The following is a 24,215-nucleotide window of genomic DNA, read 5'->3' as shown; positions in this document are numbered from 1 at the left end:
ATTCGCATAAACACAGTGCCATTTTCACCAGGGCAAAGTGCTGCCCCTGCTGCCCCCATAGAGTCAGGGCAGGGGGGCAGCTGCCCCCGCTGACCCTGTGCTTCCGGCGCCCCTGCATGCCCCTGCAAGGATTCTTCGAATATCCGAAACCAAGAGGAAGAAGGTTGCCCGTGTCAGGTGACCGTAAACAGCAAGTTATCCGGATGATGCTATCTCTTAGGGACTGGGTTCTACCTGCCGTGATTGTCCTAGGTCAAAAATTCCAACATGGTAAGGGTTGTTTTTGCAGTGTATTCTTTCATTTTTTTCAATATGCGTTTCATTTAGGTTTTAAGATTTCAATTATTTTGTCTAGGCAGGGGCAATGGATCTCGCTATGAAAGCTGCAAGAATTGCCGATGAAGAGAAAGAGAGTAAATTTGGCTATGTTCACGGCGTCTCTGGACCCGGTAAGATGGGCCTAGCCTTGTATTTGTGATCATGTGAAAAGTCTGTGATCATGTGAAAAATTAATTTGTTGTTGTATTACTTTTAGGCACAAATTCATGTGATCTTTTTAAATTTTCTTATTAATTTGATAATAACCACTTCGATCGAAGTTTATGTCTAAGACGAGCCTCATGTGGGTGGGGGCTTCCATCAATCAAGAGCAAAGATCATACAGCCTCTTTAATACAGTTTCAGTATTATTTGAATCTATTCTGCAAATTGTAGGTAAATGTACATTGAAAAGGAAATCGCAACTGCTTTCTCATTGAAAGCCACAGCTGACTTGGCACATGGGTTTACTAGTAAAAATAATTTACTAGTAAAAAATTTCTGTTGCTAATTTACTAGTAAAAGATTTATGTTGTTTACCTTAACTATCTTTTCCCCCACACCTACACTAATTATTGTAATTAAACAACTGTACATTTTAAATAAATAAATAACAAATTAATTTTTATATCATTTGTGAAAATTCTCTGTTCTTTTTGCCAATTTCAATGATAATGGTTTGGCAATAATTTAGCAGTTAAGTTTATAAGCTTTTCCAGTTAACTGATGAAAATTATGTATTTCATTGCTCTAGTGGTTATTGCTGAAAGGATGAGTGGCGCTGCTATGTACGAGCTTGTAAGTGCTTGATAAATTTTTTAAAGTGATTTCAATTGATATTCTAAATGCATGCAGTGTTCTGCTAATAAATTTGTAAGACTTTTGGCAAACAAAGGATGTTATTGTGCAGTTACATATTTCATTTATTGCAGCTTATTTCACATTAAAGTCCCTACACTGATTGGCAATTAATAAATGTTACTTGCAGCTAAAAACTTCATTGTTTTTTTGGAATCCAGGTCTGTTCTATGCTTAAGTAGACAGTGGATCTAACAGGGCCGTAAATCTGTCATGAGAACAGGGGGGGGGGGGGGGGTCAGCAGAGCAAATCAATTTAAAGTGTGCCGTGGTTCATGGCACCACCAAGCAATTTATGGTATGGGTTATGAAAACAGTTGAGGGGCGAATGACTTGAAAAACAAAAGTCAAGATTTTGGGATTTCTTAAAACTTAGTACATCTGACTTGTGTGTATAGTTTGATAGATAAAATTTTTCAGAGACGGCCCACGAAATTGAACCTTGGGGGCGAGAATCAAGTTTAGTGATGTAGGAGGACCCACCATGGTTGGGTCTGACGCAAAAGAAAATTTTTGAAATTATACCTTCTAGAAAGGCTAAGAAAGCATTTCCCAGACTAAATTTAATAAAATACTAGATAACTCAGGATAGAAAATTCAACGTTTCTCAGTAGAACACAGATTATTGTTTATTGAGCAAAATTGTGTAGGGGAAGAGCTTTGCTTAAACTTTAGTGACAGACGTTGGGGAAAGTAGGGATGATGTTGCATTGATTGGTAGAATTTTACTTCCTGAACAGAAATGTGCGTCTTCCTTATTTTTGAGTGTTTTAAGTAGGCCATGTATACACATAAAAAATGAATACATTCTAATGATACAGAAAGTGATTTACTAAATAAAAGCAAATAACAAACAAATAATAGAAATATGCGTAAATAAGTTGGTAAATAGGTCAAATAAAATATCAGTTTGCTTTCTTCTTATTTCATATTCTGTTTTCAAAAATAAAACGGTAAAAAACGGTAAAAAACAGATAAAAACCACTCTGCTTACAAAAATAGCGGCTATCAGCATAAGTCAACTTGCACTTGACACCATGACTTAGTAGCTGAGTTTTGTTGCAATAACAAAGAAAAACGTAGTTTGGCTCAAACTGCGTTAACCAGAGATTTGTTTCTTTCAAAGAAAATTTTGATAATTTATCAAAAAAATCATTTTGCTCCAGATTTTTGGGGGGGTCCAGTCCCCCCCGTCCCCCCCCCCCCCCCGGGATTTACGGTCCTGGGATCTAAGAATAACCAACCTTTTTAGGCACAAAACTTGTATGTAAAAATCAAAGGTTGTCTGGTTTATCAAAGCATTTGATGGCAAATAGATTTTTTGGTTATCCAAGTTTAATGCACCATTCAGAATTCTTTCTTTGCAGAATTTATCTGCCATTGAGTTGTGTGAGTTACATAACACATTTGCCATAGAATCATAAATGGCTTGGTTTATATGGAATTATAAACTCAGCTTCAGTTACTTTTGTCATGCTTTGATAATTATGTTCATCAAAGTTGAGTAGCCATCAGGCAATTTATGTGTTTTGTGTTCAAGGTAATTAAAATTTGTTGCTGCCAAAGTGTCATGTTGTCTTCCTTTCCAGTGCTTGCCGTTTGGTTTAACATTTTGGCATGGACAAATTTGTCACCTGTACCTGTTTATTATTCTAAATTTGAAACAAATTCTTCATGCAGGTTAGAGTTGGTCATGGTGAACTTGTGGGAGAAATTATTCGGCTTGAAGGAGATATGGCTACAATTCAAGTATATGAAGAAACATGTATCCTTTTAAAACTTTTAAAAATGATGCATTAAATCTGATGTATTTTAAATGTTGTAAACTTGCCCTTTGTCAGCATAGGCATTTTCTCTCAGTGGAATTTAGCAATTTTTCTGTCGGTAACACAAGCATCAATGCCAACAAGAAAAATTTTAACATTGGCTTGTAAAGGTAAGTTCATATTTGATAATTAAATGATAAAACAACTTTTAAGGTTTAACTGTAGTTTTTCTGTTCTCTCTCCCCTAATTATTATAAGGAATTGAAAGCTCCCCCTCCCTAATTGTTATAAGGGATTGAAAGAGATAGTTTCAAGCCTTCCTAACTAACGATCGCAAAAAAATTTTTACTGAGTACAACCGCAATTTTTTCATAAGTTTATCAAAGATTCAACTTTTAAAAAAAAGTTTAGGTTATCTTTCAGCACATTTTACAGGTTTATTTTTTTGTGGGTGGTGGTAAAAATGTCCAAAATAGGCCTAAAGCTAGCTGCAAGGCCAGTTGTTGTCATATTCTTGAAATCTTGAATTCTGATTGGCTAATGGGGTGTGGAGAATTTTGGTTGCCAGCCTATCAAAGGTTTGGAACCTATGCTCCCTTTGTCCCTTTATAAATTAAGTTATCCTTATAGAAATATATGCTTTTGGCATATGGTATGGACTTGTTCTAAGTTTCTACGCTTAATGCTATAATTAGGCAACTTATCGAGGTAGGAATTTTTCGTATATGTATATTTAACTGCAGGTGAATTTGGTATACCCCCACTAAAACAGATTATGCCAATTAAAAGCTCAAAAAATTTATCAAGATGATTTATATCTCAGAATTTAAATCACCTGTTGCAGAAATCTGACATAATCAATTTTTCTGGTTTGATGGTTGTGATGTTATTGCATCAAAGAAGTCATCAATGTTTTGTCAATAGAGACTGGTTGCTTTCTATACTTTGACGGGGAAGCAAATTTTTGAGTGTGAGAAATGCACTGCTTATCATTCATTTATCCATAATAAAAAGTCAAACAAAATGCTGCATTTTAATGCCACAATATAATGCCCTATAATATGGCATATGAAAATGCAATTAAGTGATTTCTTGAGTATGATTTATGTACCAAGTATAATGCAGCTATCAGTGCAGTACTGTTGTTTTTTAACTTGATTTGAAATGTTTTCCTCCCCAGCTTTATAATTGTTTTTTTTGAGCTTTTCGTCTACCTGTAAAAGTTTTTTGTATTTTATTCAGTCTAACATTGTTGATAACCTTGACAATCATCAGCTGGTGTCACTGTTGGTGATCCTGTATTAAGGACTGGGAAGCCATTGTCAGTAGAATTAGGACCAGGTACATCTTTTTTCTTATCAATTGAAGTGAAACGTGCTAAGTTCCAAATTAATACTAACCTTGAAATTGAATGTAGCCTCAGCAGCACATTGTGGATTTAGTTTTAAAGTTCTTTTGTGTTGTTTATAGGACTTTCATTCTCTGCATGCACACCAAGCAAATAATGAACTCTGACCATAGCAATGATTTTCTTGTAACCACTATGCAACAATATCTTAAGAGATAATTTTTTGCACAATAGATTGAAATAATGACACTATCTAGTCTAACATGATAGAACTGGTTCAATAACTGACATACAAATGCGTTTACGAAGGCATACAGTCATGGAGATTTCATTGTAATGTTTTCCTGAAAATCCCTTAAAACATCTCATCTGCAATAAAAACAGAACAAGAATCTTTCAAAAGATCATTGATCTTGCACAGACTTTACAACTACCTTTATTTGTAAAGTTTGTAAAAGTTTCTTTCTTATAGATTTTTTCCAAGACTTTTTGACAGAACCCTTTATTAAAAAGCAATATTGTTCACAAGAAGAAAGTATTTTCGTTTTACTCGGCTGAAGTTTTAATTTTTGTCTAAGAATTCCATATGTATAGATAGAATCACTTAAGCTAGTGCTGACTTTCAAAGGACAAATGTGTAATTTTCTTTTTTCAGGTATAATGGGTAGCATTTTTGACGGGATCCAGCGGCCCCTAAAGGTGAAGCATAATTTATGTTCTTATACTTACAACAATTAATTTTGTTATGATTTTTTAGTTTGTAAAACTTTTTTCAAACTGACAAGAGTTTAAACATTTGTGCTTGCTTAGCTCAATTTTGCAATACATTGGTGTGGTCATCATATTTCTGTTGAAACTGCAATTATCTTTTTTAGCCATTTCACTTCTTCTACTAAAAGTCTGCTGGTACAGTTTTGTAGCTTGATATAGATCTGCAGATAGTTTTAGAAAATGCCCTCTTTGCTGTGCTTCCAACAGCTGTGCTGGTAGAATAACATTTTCATCAATTCTTCTTTTCCAAAAGGATATTTGTGAAATGACTCAAAGTATTTACATTCCTCGTGGTGTGAACACAGACAGTTTAAGCAAAGCTACACAGTGGGATTTCAGCCCTATGCAGCTTAAGGTTGGTATGATCAAGCATAAATCTTTCATTTGCATTTGATTCATGTTTTGATTTTAAAGATAGGACATTAATCAAACATGGGCAAACATTTGAAAGTAGCTGATAATCTGATATTGCAGACCCCAAATATTAAACTGCCTGTGTAAGATTGGAAGCTCCATAGCCACTACTGCTGTTTTAAAAGCTAATGGAAGTTTCTTTTGCCACCCAATTTAACTAACCCTACTTGCTGATTTCCTGTACTAGTTACTTAATGTAAGCAAAGTTTTCCTGCTTGAGAAATCCTAATCCCGAATATTGGTGTGTTTTTCAACACAATCTTCTCTAACTACTTTATCTATGTGAGTTATTATTAATATTGAGTTTAACTCAATTACAAGGCTTCCAAAATGATCTGCAGGCTCTTTTTCTCAAAGAGATTGACTCTAAATACAATATGTAGAAATCATGCTATTTCTGGCTGGGTCATAACAGAGGGTTGATTATTGTTGTAGTGCATTCATTTCAGAAACTTTTTCTGAATCTAATATATAAATATCTGTCTCCAAAATTAATTTTATTTTTAATTTAATAATAAAATATTTTGGTTCATTGGTGCATAGAAAGATTATCTTTGGAGCTCATTTAGACAGAACCTATTCCTTGTTGTTTCTTAAACAGATGAGAAAGCTGAGGAAAACTTTTCTGTTTGCTTTGAACCTTATTTTATTCTTACTATTGTTAATATATTTTCTGGATTTTAAGTCATTTCGATTACAATTTTTTGCAAAGCTTCTGTTTTGCATATTGATTTTTCTTTGACTGCAAGAATATTCTACTTTTCGGATATTTGAAAAAGACCTTTTTTGTTGACCCTGCTAAAGATCAACCCTATTTCTTTCAGGTTGGCACTCATGTAACCGGTGGCGATATTTTTGGAACTGTTCATGAAAATTCTTTAATTAAACATAAGATAATGCTCCACCCAAAGGCTCGAGGGACGGTCACTTATGTTGCAGAAGCCGGAAGTTATAATATCGATGTGAGTTTTGAAGTTATCATTATATTTAGTTGGTTCTATATTTGTAGTTTATGTTCTTAGCTGAAGTTTGATTTCTTTTTGACCACTTTTTGTAATTATAAATTGCATTCTTCTTTTAGGATGTAATATTAGAAACTGAATTTGAAGGAGAGAAGACAAAACACACTATGTTACAGGTATGTCACCACAGCTTCAATAAATGTTTGCCCGCAAAACCATTTGCAGTATTTATCATTAAATTGTAAAACGGCGTGGAAATAAGATTATACCCTGCTAATTTTTTTTGCTCCAGATTTGGCCGGTCCGTCAGATGAGACCATGTACTGAAAAACTGGCAGGAAACCATCCTCTTCTCACTGGTCAACGAGTCTTAGATGCATTGTTTCCGTAAGTTTACTACTATAAAAATTTTTAATGTAGAGCTCCGAGTTTTCTTATAAATTTGCAGAATATTGACTTCCCAGGGACTGTATTTAAATAATTTATTTATACAGCGTTTAAGGAGTTTGTTGATTAAACGTTCTCTCGAATTTTTCTCTAATCAAATAATTGGGAAAGTATTAGTGAGGATTAAATGAGTGTTAGTATAAATGTTACAATCTAATTCAAAGTCTTGTCACTGCAAACTATGATGCCTTTATTTTAAAGTGATCCTGTCCTGTTACAGATTTATTGGTGTAACATAACTAAGCTTCTCTAAATGTCCTTTTGTGCTTTGGAGTAACTCTGCTGGAGGCAAATATGTATAAATTTTCTTTTCTTGTAAAGGGAGAATAGATAAACTTTGAGTTAAGGTACAATCATGACAGCAATACTACTACTGCATTTTCTTCGTAAGAGTCAGGAGGTATATTTTCAATACTGAGCAGATTGGGGAGAAGGCAGCAAAAACTTTAGCCTTGGGCAACAGCTTGAAGTACCTTTCCTTAGGGTTCTCGATAGTATTTGGCTTTTATTTGGATATAATTTTTGATAAGTAGTGTCCTTTTGCCCTGTGTTTTGCCTAATTCTTTTGCATGTTACCAGGAAGTTGAATTTACTTTATCTATTGTTTACTTATGTATACTAATTCGCTGAAGTCCAATGATCAGATTTTTGTTTTTAGCTTTCAGTATGTTTTTTTTCGGGATAAAGTTTTTTTCTCATAGGCCTGCTCTTCCCAATTCGCAAAGGTTTTGAATTTTCTTACTTTTTTCTTCCCAGTTGTGTCCAGGGTGGAACTACAGCTATTCCAGGTGCTTTCGGCTGTGGTAAGACTGTCATCTCGCAGTCATTGTCAAAATATTCCAATTCAGATGTTATTATTTATGTCGGGTGTGGCGAGAGAGGAAACGAAATGTCAGAAGTACTTAGAGATTTTCCTGAGGTGCAAGCAAATGTTTATTTATTCTCATCTTGTAATGTCAGTTTTATTTCTAATGACGCATTAAATTTACGCTGGTCATCAACCTTCAGAGGAATTTTAACTTAATTTAGTAAATTTTTTCAACTCAAGAGACCCATTTTGAAAGAAACCTTCTGCAATACTCTTGACAATTGTCTGTTGTACGACACGATTAGCTATTCTTGTTTATCATCGTTTGGTGTAAGTTAATCTCAAAACACTAGGTCTACCGTATTTCCTCTAATGAACGCCGCCCTCGATAAACGCCGCCCTCTATTGAACGCCGCATCTTGAAATGCTGCGTTCATTAAAAAACAAACCACTATTTGAAAGCTATGAAAGTTTTTATGTCATTGAGACGAGGACTCTGACGGAGGCAGGAGTATTGACATTCCTTGACATTTCCATAACGTGAAGACATCTTTTGTGAACTTTAAAAAATTGTTCACACAATCTTTATTACGTGTTTTGGGAAAAGAAAACATTATTTAAAATCTGTTTTTATCTTTTTTCATTGCATTTTTCATTTGAAAAACTTTTCATTTTGTATTGTATTGAACGCCGCCCTCTGATAAACGCCGCCCTCTTTTTGAACGCCGCACCCAAAATTTGGAGTTTTGTATTAAACGCCGCGGCGTTCTTTAGAGGAAATACGGTAAGCGGCCATTGAAACAGGCTTTTTTACAGGACCAGGCTGTTTTTAATCGACAAGCCCAATTATTTCTAGAATTGACCCTCACAAGCTATCCTCGTTATTTGGCTCCTTAGTCTCAAGCGCAGAACTTATTTTTTAGTAATGGTTGCGATCTACTTTGTTTTTTTTACTCCTCTATAATCGCTTTTGTCTGTTTATGCATTATTGGAATATAACCCTAGCTGGTTAATTTAGGATCTCGTTTTTTGAGCATAATTCCTGCCGCAAGCAAAATTTAATATCTAGTTCTATTAATGTCTTCCTCAGTTATCTGTTGAAATCGGTGGTGTTGTCGAGTCCATCATGAAACGTACGGCCTTAGTTGCAAACACATCAAACATGCCTGTGGCAGCAAGAGAAGCTTCGATTTACACAGGTATATATGAATAAGTTTTAAATTCTTATTCAACAGAGTTCAAAGGCACTTGGGTGATACTCAAGTCCCCTCAGCCCATCTGTTCATCAACATTGGCCAATTAATAAGCGGAATACTACCGACACGTTTGTGGATTGGCCTATAGTTGTTTGACAGGCGGCTCAAGTCACTTTAGTATCATTCGATTGCCTTTTAAGAGTGCAGGAAACGACTAATATGAATGTGTAACATTTTTAGAGAACTTTGACAAATATTACTTCTGCTGAGGTATCATTCATTGCGTCATTCCCATCATTGTCATGTTTTGTAGCAAGAAGTACTTGATAAGAAAGGGTAGTCTTTAGAGTATACTTAAGTAACCGGTCTCATAAGATCAAAACCTGTAACATACAAAGTGCTGTTTTTAGTTTGTACTTTCATAAAATTTTCAAAGAGCTGAGGTAGGATTCCTGCTTGCTTACAGCTTGGAGAACGTTCATTAACTGTTTTTTGCTTTTTAGAATTACCTTTCTTAGTTAATATTTGATTAATATATTCTCTGACTCTTATTCTAGGAATTACATTATCTGAATATTTCCGTGATATGGGTTACAATGTGAGTATGATGGCAGATTCTACCTCACGATGGGCTGAAGCACTGAGAGAAATCTCTGGTCGTCTTGCAGAAATGCCTGCAGGTTTGTCGACTTTAAGTATCGGTAGAGGGAACAATGAAACAAAGGATAAAAACTTATCTTTCATTGCAGAAAAGGAGGACTATTATTTGCTACTTTTGAAGGCTCTTTGCACTTTTGGACCCATCAAAATCTAAAATTCACGCTTGGTATTAAGATTTCACACTTACCAATAAAACCTGGCCTTTTTGACCGATTTCAGCTAAAATACAGTATCAGGAACCGTCGAAACAGCAGTATTATTATCTGATTTTGCGACTTCATTTGATATAGGTCTAATATGATATTTATGAGTGTCTGACACTTATTTTTATTTGTGATCATGACCTTAAAGGAATGACATTGCTTTGCAGACAGTGGCTACCCAGCTTATTTAGCTGCCAGGCTTGCCTCGTTTTATGAGCGTGCAGGAAGAGTGAAGTGCCTAGGAAACCCAGAAAGGGAAGGCAGCGTCAGCATTGTTGGTGCTGTGTCCCCACCTGGCGGTGACTTTGCAGATCCTGTCACTTCAGCAACTTTGGGTATTGTTCAGGTAAGCACCAGGCTTGTCTTATTTAAATTGAAGAACAGAGAGTTGTTTTTCGAGCAATTTTTCAGCATTGCACACATTAACTTCTATGCTACAGTATCGGTTTGACTATGTTTTGAATGGCACGTTGCTGTTTTTACAAGAACTATAGCTTATCGTTTCGGTCAAGAGAGAGTGTTTGCTGAAGCTTTTCTAATTTAACCAATACTCTAACGGAACGCAAATAAGCTAGAAGTTATTCCCCTTTCTAATTTTTCTGCGTTTCAATTTGACAACTGTAGATCTTTGAATTGTAGACTTTGCAGTTCAAAAATAGATCGTATTTTGTGTAAGATTCATCATAGAGATGTTTCATATCTTCTTCTTCTCTTTGTGCCATATTCTCTACGAATGTTGGCGACCATAGTCCTCCAAAACTCTCTGCCCTTTGCTGTTCTCAGGATCTTCAATCTTGCTACTTGCGGTTTTTCTGTTTCATCCACATGTTCTGTCATCCATTTGCTAAGGCCTTTAAGATACGTCAATCGCTTTTCTCCTGTTCTTTATATATAAACATAAAACTGTTGTCTATTTTATTTCTGATCAACTCGTCCCTAATTATTGATTGCTAGGCTGGAAGGTAGCAAAGTATTTCTATTCTCTCTGCTGTTACCCCTGTAGCTTTAATGCTATTTTTAGAAGAATTTTTTTATATTCCATAATCTTCAATATTTTATTCTTGGCTAGGTCTTTTGGGGGCTGGACAAGAAGCTTGCCCAACGAAAACATTTCCCATCTATTAACTGGCTGATTAGCTACAGCAAATACATGCGTGCACTTGATGAATACTACGAGAAAAGTTACCCAGAGTTTGTTCCACTCAGGACCAAGGTTATTTTCGTTTCATTTCGGTTTCCCATTTTCTAAGTCGTCTCTGTTTGGTTTTTTGCCAACTTAACATATGACTTGAATAGAAATAGCACTATTCAGGATTGTTTGGTAAATATATATAATTCAGTGTATCAAGAGTCAACTCCCGGAAGTCTTTCCTTTAACTTATTGTGTGAAACCCAGTTGAATTAAAATAAAAGCTTATAAATGAAGTTTCAACAAAATTTGAGTTTAAAGAACCAAGGCGCAACAGGCTGCATAATTAACATAAGCAACTATGCAGTGCTGAATAATTAATGACAAGTATATGCAAAGTATCAAGACATTAATATGTTCCTCAGTACCCTTCTACTCTTACTTAATTTGTCAATTGTTAGTATCTCTCTAGTATCTAGTAATGATGATACTTCGATTTTTTTTAAGGTTAAAGAAATATTGCAAGAGGAAGAAGACTTGTCAGAAATTGTACAGCTAGTCGGAAAGGTAGTTTTTTGCTTCATTTTAGATTTTCGTAACAGTCGCGTCCTTTATCTATTTGTTTTGGTTGATGCCTGCTTAAGGAATTAAGTAATAATAATCAAATAATTTGTGGTTGGCTTATATGCTAGCTTATGCTAACTAACGCCAACCATAATCAAAATGCATGTTAATAATGAGATAAAAAGTAGCTTATGAGAATATAAACCTTAAAGAAACCCTAAATTCTCTACATATTGCATACATAATTTACAGATATCATCGTAGGTTTAATTCTTTTCTTGAAAATATACATTGGCTGGGACTCTTTAGTGGAAGATGGCATTACATGCCATACCTTAGATTCGAGAAAACGTGCACTTTTAAACTTTAATACGAGCCTACGTGTTATATTTTTCTCAGATTGTACAACATATTTTGAGAGGGCACGTAAAAAACGTTTTTTGGTAAAAAATTAGTGTTTCTACATAACTGTTATAAACAACAACTGATATAAATAAGAACGTAATAGTCAGAAACAAAGCAAAACGAAGATGAGAATCTAATTTTGTTTAATAGAATTTGAAAAAAATTAAATGTAATGAATACTTGTGGAAGGCTTTCATCAGAGTGGCTGTAACGAACGAGTCAAAAATTGATAATTAGGCCACATAGTTGCGGCGCTCTCAGGATGCGTGAAAAATAAAGAAAGAATCATTCACAGGATAAAGAAACTTTGTCATTTTTGTCGGGATATTCATCGTTAAAGGCAATGAGTCATGATAAAATATTGGGTATACCCTAAGTGCCAAAATCCGCTGAGTCATGGTTTTCATCACTGCGATGCTATTGGTTGACCTTAAACTGGTCACATGAACTCACCTCGTACTGATTAACAAAACAATTTCTATCAATAGCAAGTTGTCAACAACGAAAGCCAATATCACATGAAACAGCAGCGATCACGCCGAAACCAAATGACCCTCTAGAGAGGGCCTATAGACTCTTTTTATAAGAACACGGATCTCAAAGTTGCTCTCAAATTAAGAAAACATTAAGAACAAGCTATTGTAAGGCCGAGCTATTGTAAGTGTTCTTGTGAACAATGTTTTATCTCTAAAGCGAGGAATTTTTTTTCATTTAGGGGTGCCTTTTTCGGTGAGTTTTCAGACTTGTCGGCAAATGAAGGGTGTCGGCAAACAAACCCCTTGAACACGATACCTGACTAGACTGTTTACACCCTAATAATGTAAGAACAAATTAAGAACGAGGCAGCCTAAACTTCAATTCACCGGTTCTGATAAAAAAAGTGTGTATACGATTTGGCTTTATCTTACTGTTTCAACAGTATACTTCTTGAAAGTTTTATTTAAGGCAAAGGTAGCAAATATGTATATACATTTCTTTCATCTGTTGCAACAGAGCTCATTGGCAGAAGCTGATAAGATTACCTTGGAAGTTGCCAAACTGATCAAAGATGACTTCCTACAACAAAATGGCTATTCACCTTATGATAGATACTGCCCTTTTTACAAAACTGTTGGGATGTTGACGAATATTTGCGCTTTTTATGACGCCGCAAGACATGCTGTTGAAACGACGGTACATTCTGATAACAAGATCACGTGGGCTATCATCAAAGAGCAGATGGGTGACAACATTCTTTATCAGTTAAGCAGTATGAAATTCAAGGTAAGATGCCCCCTATATTTCCACGTAATAGAACCTTGAAAAACATATTTGCTGGTGGTTTCATTAAGGATGAGTGTTTAAAGATATTTTTCCTCGAACCTTAACATAATATTTCGTTTATAGAGAATCGTTTGCCTAATGTTTCCTTTTATAGCCTGGCTTTTGCGAAGTCTGCAAGTCATCCCTCCATGTTTGAAATTAGCAAACCGAAAAGTAACAGAATTACACTCTGAGCAACTTTGCTGGATATGTCGCCAAGATCGTTAGTGCTCCTTTAGGCCTAACCACTAAGTTGCATATTGTGGGAAAATGAGGTGTCTTAAACCAAACAAGATTTTATAGACTGGTGGCAGTGACAGGAACATAAAACTCTTCAACTGTTATCAGAAATGTATTGAGATCTAGTCGCGACGATTTGAAAAAAGTGCACGTGAAGACCAAATGATGACAAACGGCACAAACGAACCGTTTAGGATTCGTTTATGAACTACCTGCAATTCGTGCATTGCCTCTTTATTTTGCCATGGAAACATTGAATAATTGCAGCTTTGCTAAACTCAGAAATGATAGCACTGCTCAACATGTGTTATACAGCTGTTAGAACAGGATTAATTTGACTTATTGATGCGTATACCCGGAGCATTGCTAACCAAGTAAACCGGACAAAGTTATCGGTCCCTGAAACATTTTGCTGCCCTTTAACAGACAAATGTTGGTTTTATTAAAAACGTTTTCAACCCAGACAAGTTAAGCTGGAAACCAACAATTTTGTGAAGTGTTCATGAAGTGTGATACTTTTCTGTAATATGCTTCAATCATTTTTCATAAGCCACAAATAAATAGGTGAAGTAACCAAATAATCCTTTTGTACACTAATATATACTTAATTATTCGCACAAATGATTTAAAGAGTAATTTGAATATAGCAAGAAAAGGTAGAAGCAAGCAGTTCTTATTCCCCAACACTCCAAAGTTTATGTTATGAAGTGCTCTAAAGTACTTTAGTTTGCCATGTTCACGCTTTTCTGGGCTATCTTCAGAATGGTGACTAAATCAGTCCTGCATCGGAAGTACCGGGCTAGTAGATAGCAATATTGGAAACATTTTACAGTCTTTGCAACCTTTTGTCAAAATTTTGAGGGGAAAATTATACCGCGGGTATTACTGATGTAGCACCTCGGTTTTTAGGAAAAGAGAAACTAGATATTTATTGGCTTTACATATAGAAGATATGACATTCTTGTGTCTTTGTCAATGTTCTAAAGAGAATGGATCGATGGTGACAAGTTGTGATATCAATGTCGTTATTTTAAAGGCAATCGACAGGTACTAAAGTGGACTTGCTACAAGTCTCTCTCTTTAAAGAAAGGGGAAAGGGAAAAATGGAAGGGGAGGAGACACTCGTTCCCTCCCATTTTTTCCTTTTTCCCTTTCTTTAAAGAGAGAGACTTGTAGCAAGTCCAGTACTAAAGGGGCTTAAGGCATCTTTCAATCAAAAATTGACCAATCAGTGTGTGTGATTTCACTCACATGCTCTTGATTGGCTAATATTGATTGATGTATAGCTTAAGCCAATTTATATCAGTCGACTGCCTTGAAATATCATCCTCTTCTGCAGCTTAGTTTAGAACTGCTCTGAAATTATTTTTAATTGCACTGTCAAATACACCAACTGTTCTACTTATTTTGATTATGAATTCATTTATTTGGAAAGTTGCACTTTTATGTTTTTACAGTATTAACTGGCTTCTCTGATTCTCAGTGTTTATATGGTTTTATCAAATTTTTTTTCGAGTAATGATAAATTTTCGTCTTTGCAGGATCCAGTCAAAGATGGAAAGAATAAGATACTAAATGATTATCGGGAATTGCATGACCAAATGCAGCAAGCATTCAGAGGTCTGGAGGAATTCTGAATACCCAAAGGAGAATTAGTATAATGGGAGACAGAATATAAATGGAATTTTAATATGCAATTTGCTTTAAACATTTTGTAAAACCAGTCGTCAAGTCTCGAATAAAAGTAAGTTTATCGTTATGGTTCCAAGCTCGAGATTGCATAAGCAAATGTTTAAGTTGTTGAATTTCTTTCCATTTGGGTGTGACGTAGAACGACACCGTTATATTCATGTCGGAACGTATGTGGTTTAATGTCGCATACATCAAGTTCAATGACAGTTTAGTCGGCCCAAGTCTGTTCTCAATCGTAAATCAAGCCTTTGAACACTGAACGGTCTACTTTGCTGATAAACTCAACCCGCAGTAAAGCTATCAAACATTAAGTTTAGTTTCCTATAACTATGGCTATTTTAGCTGGCAACTCGGTTAGTAATCATAGATAGTGTGTTTCTGGTCACATTTTCACTTCGACTGGGTTTATTTGTTTATGCAATATATGTTATTTTACTCCGAGCTAAAATGTGATAAATGTATTTAATTTTGGTAAACACTATTTTATTAGAATTATGTATCTTTGATTTTCCATCATCAAAATCAATTTATTCCTCGACGTTGATCAATTAATTTTTCAGTTCTCAATGAAGCCGACACTTGATATAGCCACAGTGATTTGATGAAAAATTAAGCCACTTCAAACATTTAAAAGATTTAGAGAATGGGTAAATGGATGTATTTGACAAATAAACTTTGTATGTTTGACGATTTAAAACTTCGCTTACTCAAATGGTTTTGAATTAATAGTTATAAAAAGCGGCTCTGTTTATCGCTAAACTGACGATAAAACACATTTATGTTATCCGATGGCCAAGTAGACTTTCCCAAAGTCTATTTTGTGTTAAACCCGTAAGGCAATCGTTCTACTGCGAGGGCACATCTAAACTGCGGAGGAGATGATAGAAGGCGAAGGTAATTTTCCTAATTGTCTAATGGCCAAGCAATTCCTAATAAACTACATTCAAACGTAGAGACTGTGGTAAGAAAGGGGCTACTGCGTACCATTTTATGTTTATTCTAAGGCCTTTTTTAGGGGTAAACCAACCATTTAACTTGTTTATGATGTTGTAATGTCTACTCCCATCTTTATTTTTGATTTTGGCATTGACAAGGCGAGCTTGCAAAGCGATTCTGCTTACGTTGGTGAATTTTTCTTCGTTACTCTAACAGGTATTACACTACGCACATTAGTCTATGTATCCATTAACGAATGTCCCTGTTGCACTCAGAATGCCAGTAAAATGCTAGAATCCACAAAATACATTAAATCCTCCTATAGCACTCCCTACACTTTACACCATTTAAGTGTTCCATTTTCTGCGACATAGCTGTCTTGCTTTGAATGCATAAATATAGAGAGCCATGCGGAAACTAATCAACACAACATGCTTTCGTCTCATTTTTTTGGAGAAAAATTGATTTATCTTTATATTTACAAGAATATTTTTCAAGAATTCACCAAAGATAGCAAGGTATGAAAATTAAAGTAATGAATTAACGAAAATAAAAGCAAAATACCAACATTAATAGAGTAAAATACATCATAAGGAATAAAACGTTAAAGATAGTAGTTCCTTTTTGGTTCATGAAATGTATATAAATAAACGTCACTTTTCGATACCGTTAAGTCCTCGGATAACCCCCCGAGGGCTTATTTTGCAAAAAAATTAACCAGCCTTTCCACTAGCCCGGGTTAAGACAAAACCGGGTTAAAAGTTATCCATTTTTAAAGTGAGTCAGTGGAAACGGCATTTTTCTTCGAATCGTTTTTAATCCGTTTTTTAACGTTCCCACTAAGCGGGGTTAAAATGTATGCAGGGTGAAAGTTGTAAGAGAAATCAGTATTTGCATCAATAATCCTTCAATTCCCATCGTTGTAGGCCAATGGAAGCAACATCGACATGGAGGATTTTGTTTTTGATTTTTGGCACCATCTCAATTCTTAAACGTTGCTGTTGTTGCAAGCGGGTCAGAAGTTGTTCGGGTTTCGGCGTTTCCGTTATCCACAGGTGGGTCAAAAGATACTTACCCGGGTTAAAACTGACCCACTCTGAGACCTGTTTTCAAACTTGTCCGTTTTTCAAGTGGGTTAGTGGCAACGCGACGCAGGAATGGATAACTTTTAACCCGTTTTTGTTTTAACCCGGGCTAGTGGAAAGGCTGCCTTAGGTTGGGGGCCTTTTCGAGGAAGGGGGCTTATTTGAAGGTGGGGGCTAATTAGCAGCAGCAAAATTATTACCTGAATAAATTTTGGTGCTTAAAACCATTTGATAAACCTTTTGCTATCTGAGCAATGCCTCAGCCCATGTGGGGTTAATTTCACAAAAATTGCTTTAGGGTGGGGGCCTTTTCGAGGAGGGGGGCTTTTTCAAAGGTTGGGGCTTATTAACAGCAGCCAAATTATTACCAGGAAAAATTTTCTTCCACTATTTGTTAAGGCTGGTCAGTGTGCTCAGAAATATTGGATAAACCTTTTGTTATTGGATCAATACCTCAGCCCATGTGGGGTTAATTTCACAAAAATTGCTGTTGGGTGGGGACTTTTCGAGGACCTCGTCGCTCATACCCGTAAGCGGCACAGGGGGTCGCGGTAAGGAATATAAACCCAAAGGAGAAAGGGTGTGTCTACACCATGTTCGACACTTTTGAATGAAGCCATTATAGAATATCTGTCAATTTTTGCAGATTGATAAAACATGTAATGTCAAAACATGCAATGTCAATTTTTGCTAAATTTTTCCCTGCCTTCAATAATTGTATTTACAATGTTGAAAACTGTAAGGCCCTAACCACAAACGGCCGGAAAATTTCCCCTCTTTGTCAACGGAACTTGATTGTTATCGAGCAATTCAAAGAAGGGCTTCCTCCTCCTTGGATATCGATTTTGATTGGTTATCATTATGCCGCAGATTGTTCAAGAGCGATTTTAGACCGGTACTTGGCAAAAAGTCTTGGCCACCCTTTCCGCTTTTGTGCTCGTCATCTGTCCTGGTGAACGTTGTGTATCAAAATATGAGATTATGTTTTATTAGGGGTGCACAGGTTTACATAACATGGTACTTGGATTGGTTTGACAAGTAATCTGAAAGATTTAAATATCTTTTCAGCAGGGAGAGGATCGAAAATATTGTATGACTTCTTTATTTGGCCTAACGAACGCATAACAACATGAGGGAGTATAAAGTGGTTGTGTTGGGATCAGGAGGCGTTGGCAAGAGTGCCTTAACAGTTCAGTTCGTCTCAAACCAATTTCTTGAAAAATATGATCCCACTATCGAGGATTTTTATCGTAAAGAAATCGAGGTAGATGAAATACCGTCGGTGCTCGAGATACTCGACACAGCAGGAACCGAACAGTTTGCATCAATGCGCGACCTGTACATAAAGAATGGCCAAGGATTTCTTCTCGTCTACTCTATTACAAATATGCAGACATTACAAGATTTAGCACCAATGAGAGATCAAATAACAAGAGTTAAGGGAACAGAAAAGGTACCAATTATTCTAGTAGGAAATAAAAAGGATATGCACGATGAAAGAGATGTTCGTCCAGAGGAAGGTCAATCAAAAGCAAATGAGTGGAATCACTGCCCATTCTTCGAAACTTCAGCAAAGACGAGGGAAAATGTAAACGAAGTGTTTGCAGAAATTGTTAGGAGGATAAACCTTGCTGAACATACTTTACAAAAACAAAACGGTTGTTGCTCCATTCTATAATTGATAGAGCCTATTAATTATTGAATGTGGTTTCCGGCCTACAATAATTCAAATGAGGTATTACCCCTACCACTGTTAGGGAATTATTTTTCATAACCCCCATCGATTAACTAGGTAGTGTCCAAAGTACAATTCATTATCAAGTATCAAGTTTATTCGACATTTTTTCAAATCTAATTTCATACACAGGGAACTAAAAGTGGGACACCTATTTCCCCACTTTTTATCCCTTTGAATGTTCAAATATATTTGTAAACAAGGGACTTAGACTCATTCACTTAATAGAACCACAAGATGGGTATGATATATCTTCTAGAAGTGTTTTCAATATAAACTCTTTTTTAAAAGTTTATTATGGTGCATACAGCTGCCCATGCCTTATCCTTAGGCACTTTAAACCTTGCCTTGCAACATTCCTCAGCTCAGCCTCCCAGTGTGTAGAAAACCATGATAATCACTTTTGATACTTTCCTAATTTTAGGTGAGATATGATTAATTTGTAATGATAGCTAAGTATATTTCTTTTTTTCACTTTTTCAGACATATGTTTATTTTAGCAGTTAACTACTGAAGGATAATTGTATTTGGTCTTATCCTTTATCTTTAACAGCATCAGTTTACAAATTGATTACTTTTCATCAAGGCCGTTTGCTACAAAGGACTGCAAAAAAAACTCAAACCAACATTTTGCAGCCAAGCACATTTGATTATTTTAAGTCCTATTTATATCCACAACTTTGCCTTTGTTGAGTTACCTGGAAAAGCAGAAAGGACAGGTAGCAAAAAGCTACATCTACACTGCAGCTAAAACATAGGATAAAATATACTGTAGTTTTTCTTAAAGACTCATTGTTAACAATGAGCCATGGCGCTATGCAAGCATCCCAGAATGCATTTTCAGAAAGTCTGAAATCAATTATGGTTAATATGTAGAAGTTTACTGCCATTGTTTTGATTGTCGACCAGAAAATTTGCCACCCTAGCAAAGGCTCATTGTTAGTAATGAGTCTTTAAGTTTTGCTTTCATGTGAATGTGCTCATAAATAATAATGATTAAAGATTGTTTGGGCTATCACCAATCTTGTGAGGTTTAAGAATACTTCAAGTTGAAATGACAAGCTTTTCATTTGATTTTTTGAAGGTGATTTGGCTCAAACCTATAAAGTCCTATACTTTTTACACAAATTATCAATGACCTCCCCTATTTTCTCCCCTCTGGCTCTAGAAAGAAATATACAGCATCTTGTCTACTTTGTGCAAAAGGCTTGAAACCTTAAAGGTAATGTGTCCATATTAAAGGACTGCATATACCCAACCTGTCAAGTAACATCAAAATAATGTCTTGTAATTGGTCAGTGTTCTTGTGATGCAAAACTGCTAATATGAAAAGCTAATCTTGCAGCAGGGTGGATAAACAGAACAACAGTAATGGCTGGGGCGATGATATGAAAAGTCACTTGTTTCTGAAAACCCTGCAGAGCTGCTTGCTTTAGCTTTCCCTTTAACAGATACAGGTTCAAATACTTTGCTTCTTTCATGCTTACTGATTTGCACTTCTTAAATTGACCAATGTAGCTAACTGACAAAAATTTAATCATACATTTGCTCATCATGCTTCTCTCCAAAACACTGTTTGCTGAGTTTTGTTATGGAATTAAAGCTTTTTCAAAATCGTTCCTACAAAACTTTAAAAATTATATAACACAAACAATTGACAAAACAGTTTCAGAATTTCAAGCCCTGAAAGAAACCTCCTGTCCGGTGCCAACAGAAGAACAATCTTGTTTGTGATTAGATTTTCAAGGAGCATTAGTTCAAGTTAGATTTCATGTTGAAAGCTGTCAAAATCAACACCTTTTAGCCAGTATGCTTTTAAGTGCATTATAGCTAGAACTGCCTTCAAAGAAGCAAAATTTTGGCTACACTTTCAAGTCCCTCAATAGTTAAAGTTTCATTTGTACTGTAAAATGGTCTTAGTAATTGATTTTGTGGTGATAAGTTAAGGTAATTTTCCTGTTGTGAGTAAATTGGTAATTATTTTGTGTGGTTTAGTTTAGCAACAGAAAACAGAGATAACAGAAAAGGGAATTAGTTCCCATTTTTAATATTCATCTGCTCATAAAATTTAGAGGGAGAGACGATATCCTTAACACGTAGAATAATACAAAGTTGTATCTAGAGATATACAGATTTATTGTTATATGTTATATGTAACAGTGTTTTAATAAATATGGAAAGTGATAGTAGATGCAGAAACGTTTGCATTTGAAGAACATCGTTTTATTCCGTAATGATCACTGTTTTATTTTAGGTTTAAAGGTAGCCTGGTTTTCAATTTTATTCATGCATAAAGTATGTTTGATTATGAACGTCAGTAGCATATGAGAGAGCTCAGTCTTTATTTGGTATGACATCCTTTTATTTCTAGTCGTTATCATGAATTAATTCATATTTAGGAAAGGATATTGCCAAAGAAGTTTAAGAAGACATTTCCATAGTGATCTGAATTTAGGATAAAGATCAGGCTTTTTACTCCCCAAAAAACATTCATTTCCAGATGCCAAAAGCTGCTAAATAGTTTAATATTATATGTCTTGTGATGAAAACTTAAGGAAAGGTAGAAATGTTGAAAATGTGTTGAAAAATTTTTCTGTCAAAAAATTCATTTGAAAGGAAAAAACTTCAAGATGTCAGAGAGAAATGTTGCCAGATGGATCCTTTGAACAGCAATCTATAAAGTATTTTCCATATAAAAGATTGTAAAGACTTACTTTTTGCCAAAAATCTTAACCAACCTTTTTTATAGATTTCCCTTTGAAATTGAACCCAACGATTTTGAAAAAACAAATGTTGCTTGACCTTCAAATTATTTCATGCAATGATGCATGAAAGAACATTGTTTATGAAAACTGACCATTTTGCAAGCCTAAAGCATTTTTTGTCAAAACCTGTGAATACTTGTTATAAAAATTTCTATCAAGTCCGCTCTAAGTATCTTAGAAAAGAGTCAACAACAGGGATGCCCAAACGACCAAAGGGCAAGGTGGCAGGCTTGAGTAAGAGAGTAATAGAAAAATAGTTCCTAGCTGCTAACAATTCTTTCATAACTAACTTTTGATCATCTATAGCTTTCTTGAAATTGGGAAAGCTTTTTGCATAAAAAAATGTATTTATAAGTTTTGAGAAAAAAATAAGTTTTGAGAAATGTCCCAGTACACTCAGAATTTCATATAAATCTTTTGAAAGTTACAAATGACTGATGTCAAGGGCACTTTTATGAGAAGGGCACCTCCTATCAAAAGGCAACAGGGGCAGTTGACCCCAGCACCCCCTCTCCAGTGTCCCTGTACAAAAGAAATCAACGTTCAAGGAGACAGTTAAACATTCAAGTATTTTTGTGCACATTTACAGTCTAAATTCACTTAAGAAGTTTAAGATAATGGTCCTAACTATATTTCATGCTGCTTAAGGTCGATTAAAGTGAAAATCTCTGGATGAAGATTTTACCCAAAAATACCTACCTTGTTCTTAAATATATTTCATGCTGCTTTAGGTCAATCCAAGTGGAAATCTATGAAACTTTTTTACACAAAAATATATATTTTTCAAGTCTTAGGTCTTACTTTTTGTCAAAATATATTCAAGAATCTTGTTGTACTTTTTCAGTCATAACTGATATAAAAAAGCCGAGATAATGGTCAAAACTTTATTTCATGCTACTTTAGGTCAATTCAAGTAGAATTCTATAAAAAATACATTCAAACAAAAGTAGCTATTTTTCCAAGTCTATAGCCTTACTTTTTGTCAAATTTTTTCCAAGAATTTTCTGCACATTTCAGTCTAAACTGATTTAAAAAGCCGAGATAATGGTCAAGACTATATTTCATGCTACTTTAGGTCAATTCAAGTAGAATTCTATAAAAAATACATTTAAACAAAAATAGCTATTTTTCCAAGTCTATAGCCTTACTTTTTGTCAAAATTTATCCAAGAATTTTGTGCACATTTTCAGTCTAAACTGATTTAAAAAGCCGAGATAATGGTCAAAACTATATTTCATGCTACTTTAGGTCAATTCGAGTAGAATTCTAAGGAAAATACATTCAAACAAAAATAGCTATTTTTCCAAGTCTATAGCCTTACTTTTTGTCAAAATTTATCCAAGAATTTTGTGCACATTTTCAGTCTAAACTGATTTAAAAAGCAAAGATAATGGTCAAAACTATATTTCATGCTACTTTAGGTCAATTCGAGTAGAATTCTAAGGAAAATACATTCAAACAAAGGTAGCTATTTTTCCAAGTCTATAGCCTTACTTTTTGTCAAATTTTTTCCAAGAATTTTCTGCACATTTTCAGTCTAAACTGATTTAAAAAGCCGAGATAATGGTCAAAACTATATTTCATGCTACTTTAGGTCAATTCAAGTAGAATTCTATAAAAAATACATTTAAACAAAAATAGCTATTTTTCCAAGTCTATAGCCTTACTTTTTGTCAAAATTTATCCAAGAATTTTGTGCACATTTTCAGTCTAAACTGATTTAAAAAGCATAGATAATGGTCAAAACTATATTTCATGCTACTTTAGGTCAATTCAAGTAGAATTCTAAGGAAAATACATTCAAACAAAAGTAGCTATTTTTCCAAGTCTATAGCCTTACTTTTTGTCAAAATTTATCCAAGAATTTTGTGCACATTTTCAGTCTAAACTGATTTAAAAAGCAAAGATAATGGTCAAAACTATATTTCATGCTACTTTATGTCAATTCAAGTAGAATTCTATAAAAAAATACATTCAAACAAAAGTAGCTATTTTTCCAAGTCTATACCCTTACATTTTGTCAAAATTTATCCAAGAATTTTCTGCACATTTTCAGTCTAAACTGATTTAAAAAGCAAAGATGATGGTCAAAACTATATTTCATGCTACTTTATGTCAATTCAAGTAGAATTCTATAAAAAATAAATTCAAACAAAAGTAGCTATTTTTCCAAGTCTATAGCCTTACATTTTGTCAAAATTTATCCAAGAATTTTGTGCACATTTTCAGTCTAAACTGATTTAAAAAGCAAGATAATGGTCAAAACTATATTTCATGCTACTTTAGGTCAATTCAAGTAGAATTCTATAAAAAATACATTCAAACAAAAGTAGCTTTTTTTCCAAGTCTATAGCCTTACTTTTTGTCAAATTTTATCCAAGATATTTGTGCACATTTTCAGTCTAAACTGATCTCAAAAAGTTAAGAATATGGTTTAAACTGTATTTCATGCTATTTTGGGTCAATTCAAGCAGAATTCTATGAAAAATATTTTTTAAAAAAACTGGCCATTTATAATTTTTGTCAAAATATATTCAAGAATCCTTTTGCACATTTTCAGGTCGAAACTTTATTTGATATAAAAAATCTCAAAATCTTTTAAAAACATTGT

At 34.6% G+C, this 24,215-nt stretch overlaps 2 protein-coding genes across 2 annotated transcripts; both read left to right on the top strand.

The window, feature by feature from the left end:
• The first annotated feature begins 205 nt into the window (after positions 1-205).
• Positions 206-15,621, top strand: LOC135684663 (V-type proton ATPase catalytic subunit A). Its single transcript, XM_089115577.1, has 18 exons — positions 206-270; positions 356-449; positions 1,073-1,116; positions 2,857-2,941; positions 4,218-4,283; positions 4,946-4,989; positions 5,315-5,416; positions 6,300-6,437; positions 6,557-6,613; positions 6,730-6,824; positions 7,641-7,803; positions 8,783-8,891; positions 9,446-9,568; positions 9,919-10,097; positions 10,821-10,964; positions 11,388-11,447; positions 12,843-13,112; positions 14,933-15,621. The coding sequence occupies exons 1-18, from the start codon at positions 268-270 to the stop codon at positions 15,026-15,028; spliced, it is 1,872 nt and encodes a 623-aa protein (XP_088971703.1). The 5' UTR covers positions 206-267; the 3' UTR covers positions 15,029-15,621.
• A 2,387-nt stretch (positions 15,622-18,008) lies between these two features.
• Positions 18,009-21,171, top strand: LOC148957345 (ras-related protein Rap-2c-like). The gene has a single exon (XM_089115583.1). The coding sequence runs from the start codon at positions 18,234-18,236 to the stop codon at positions 18,780-18,782; it is 549 nt and encodes a 182-aa protein (XP_088971709.1). The 5' UTR covers positions 18,009-18,233; the 3' UTR covers positions 18,783-21,171.
• The last annotated feature ends 3,044 nt before the right edge of the window (positions 21,172-24,215 follow it).

This window comes from Rhopilema esculentum, unplaced genomic scaffold, assembly GCF_057945365.1.
Source record: "Rhopilema esculentum isolate cy_ngs unplaced genomic scaffold, ASM5794536v1 HiC_scaffold_34, whole genome shotgun sequence".
NCBI classification, from domain to species: Eukaryota; Metazoa; Cnidaria; class Scyphozoa; order Rhizostomeae; family Rhizostomatidae; genus Rhopilema; species Rhopilema esculentum.
Note: the sequence above shows the minus strand (reverse complement) of the source record. Positions and strands in the feature narration are given on the sequence as shown.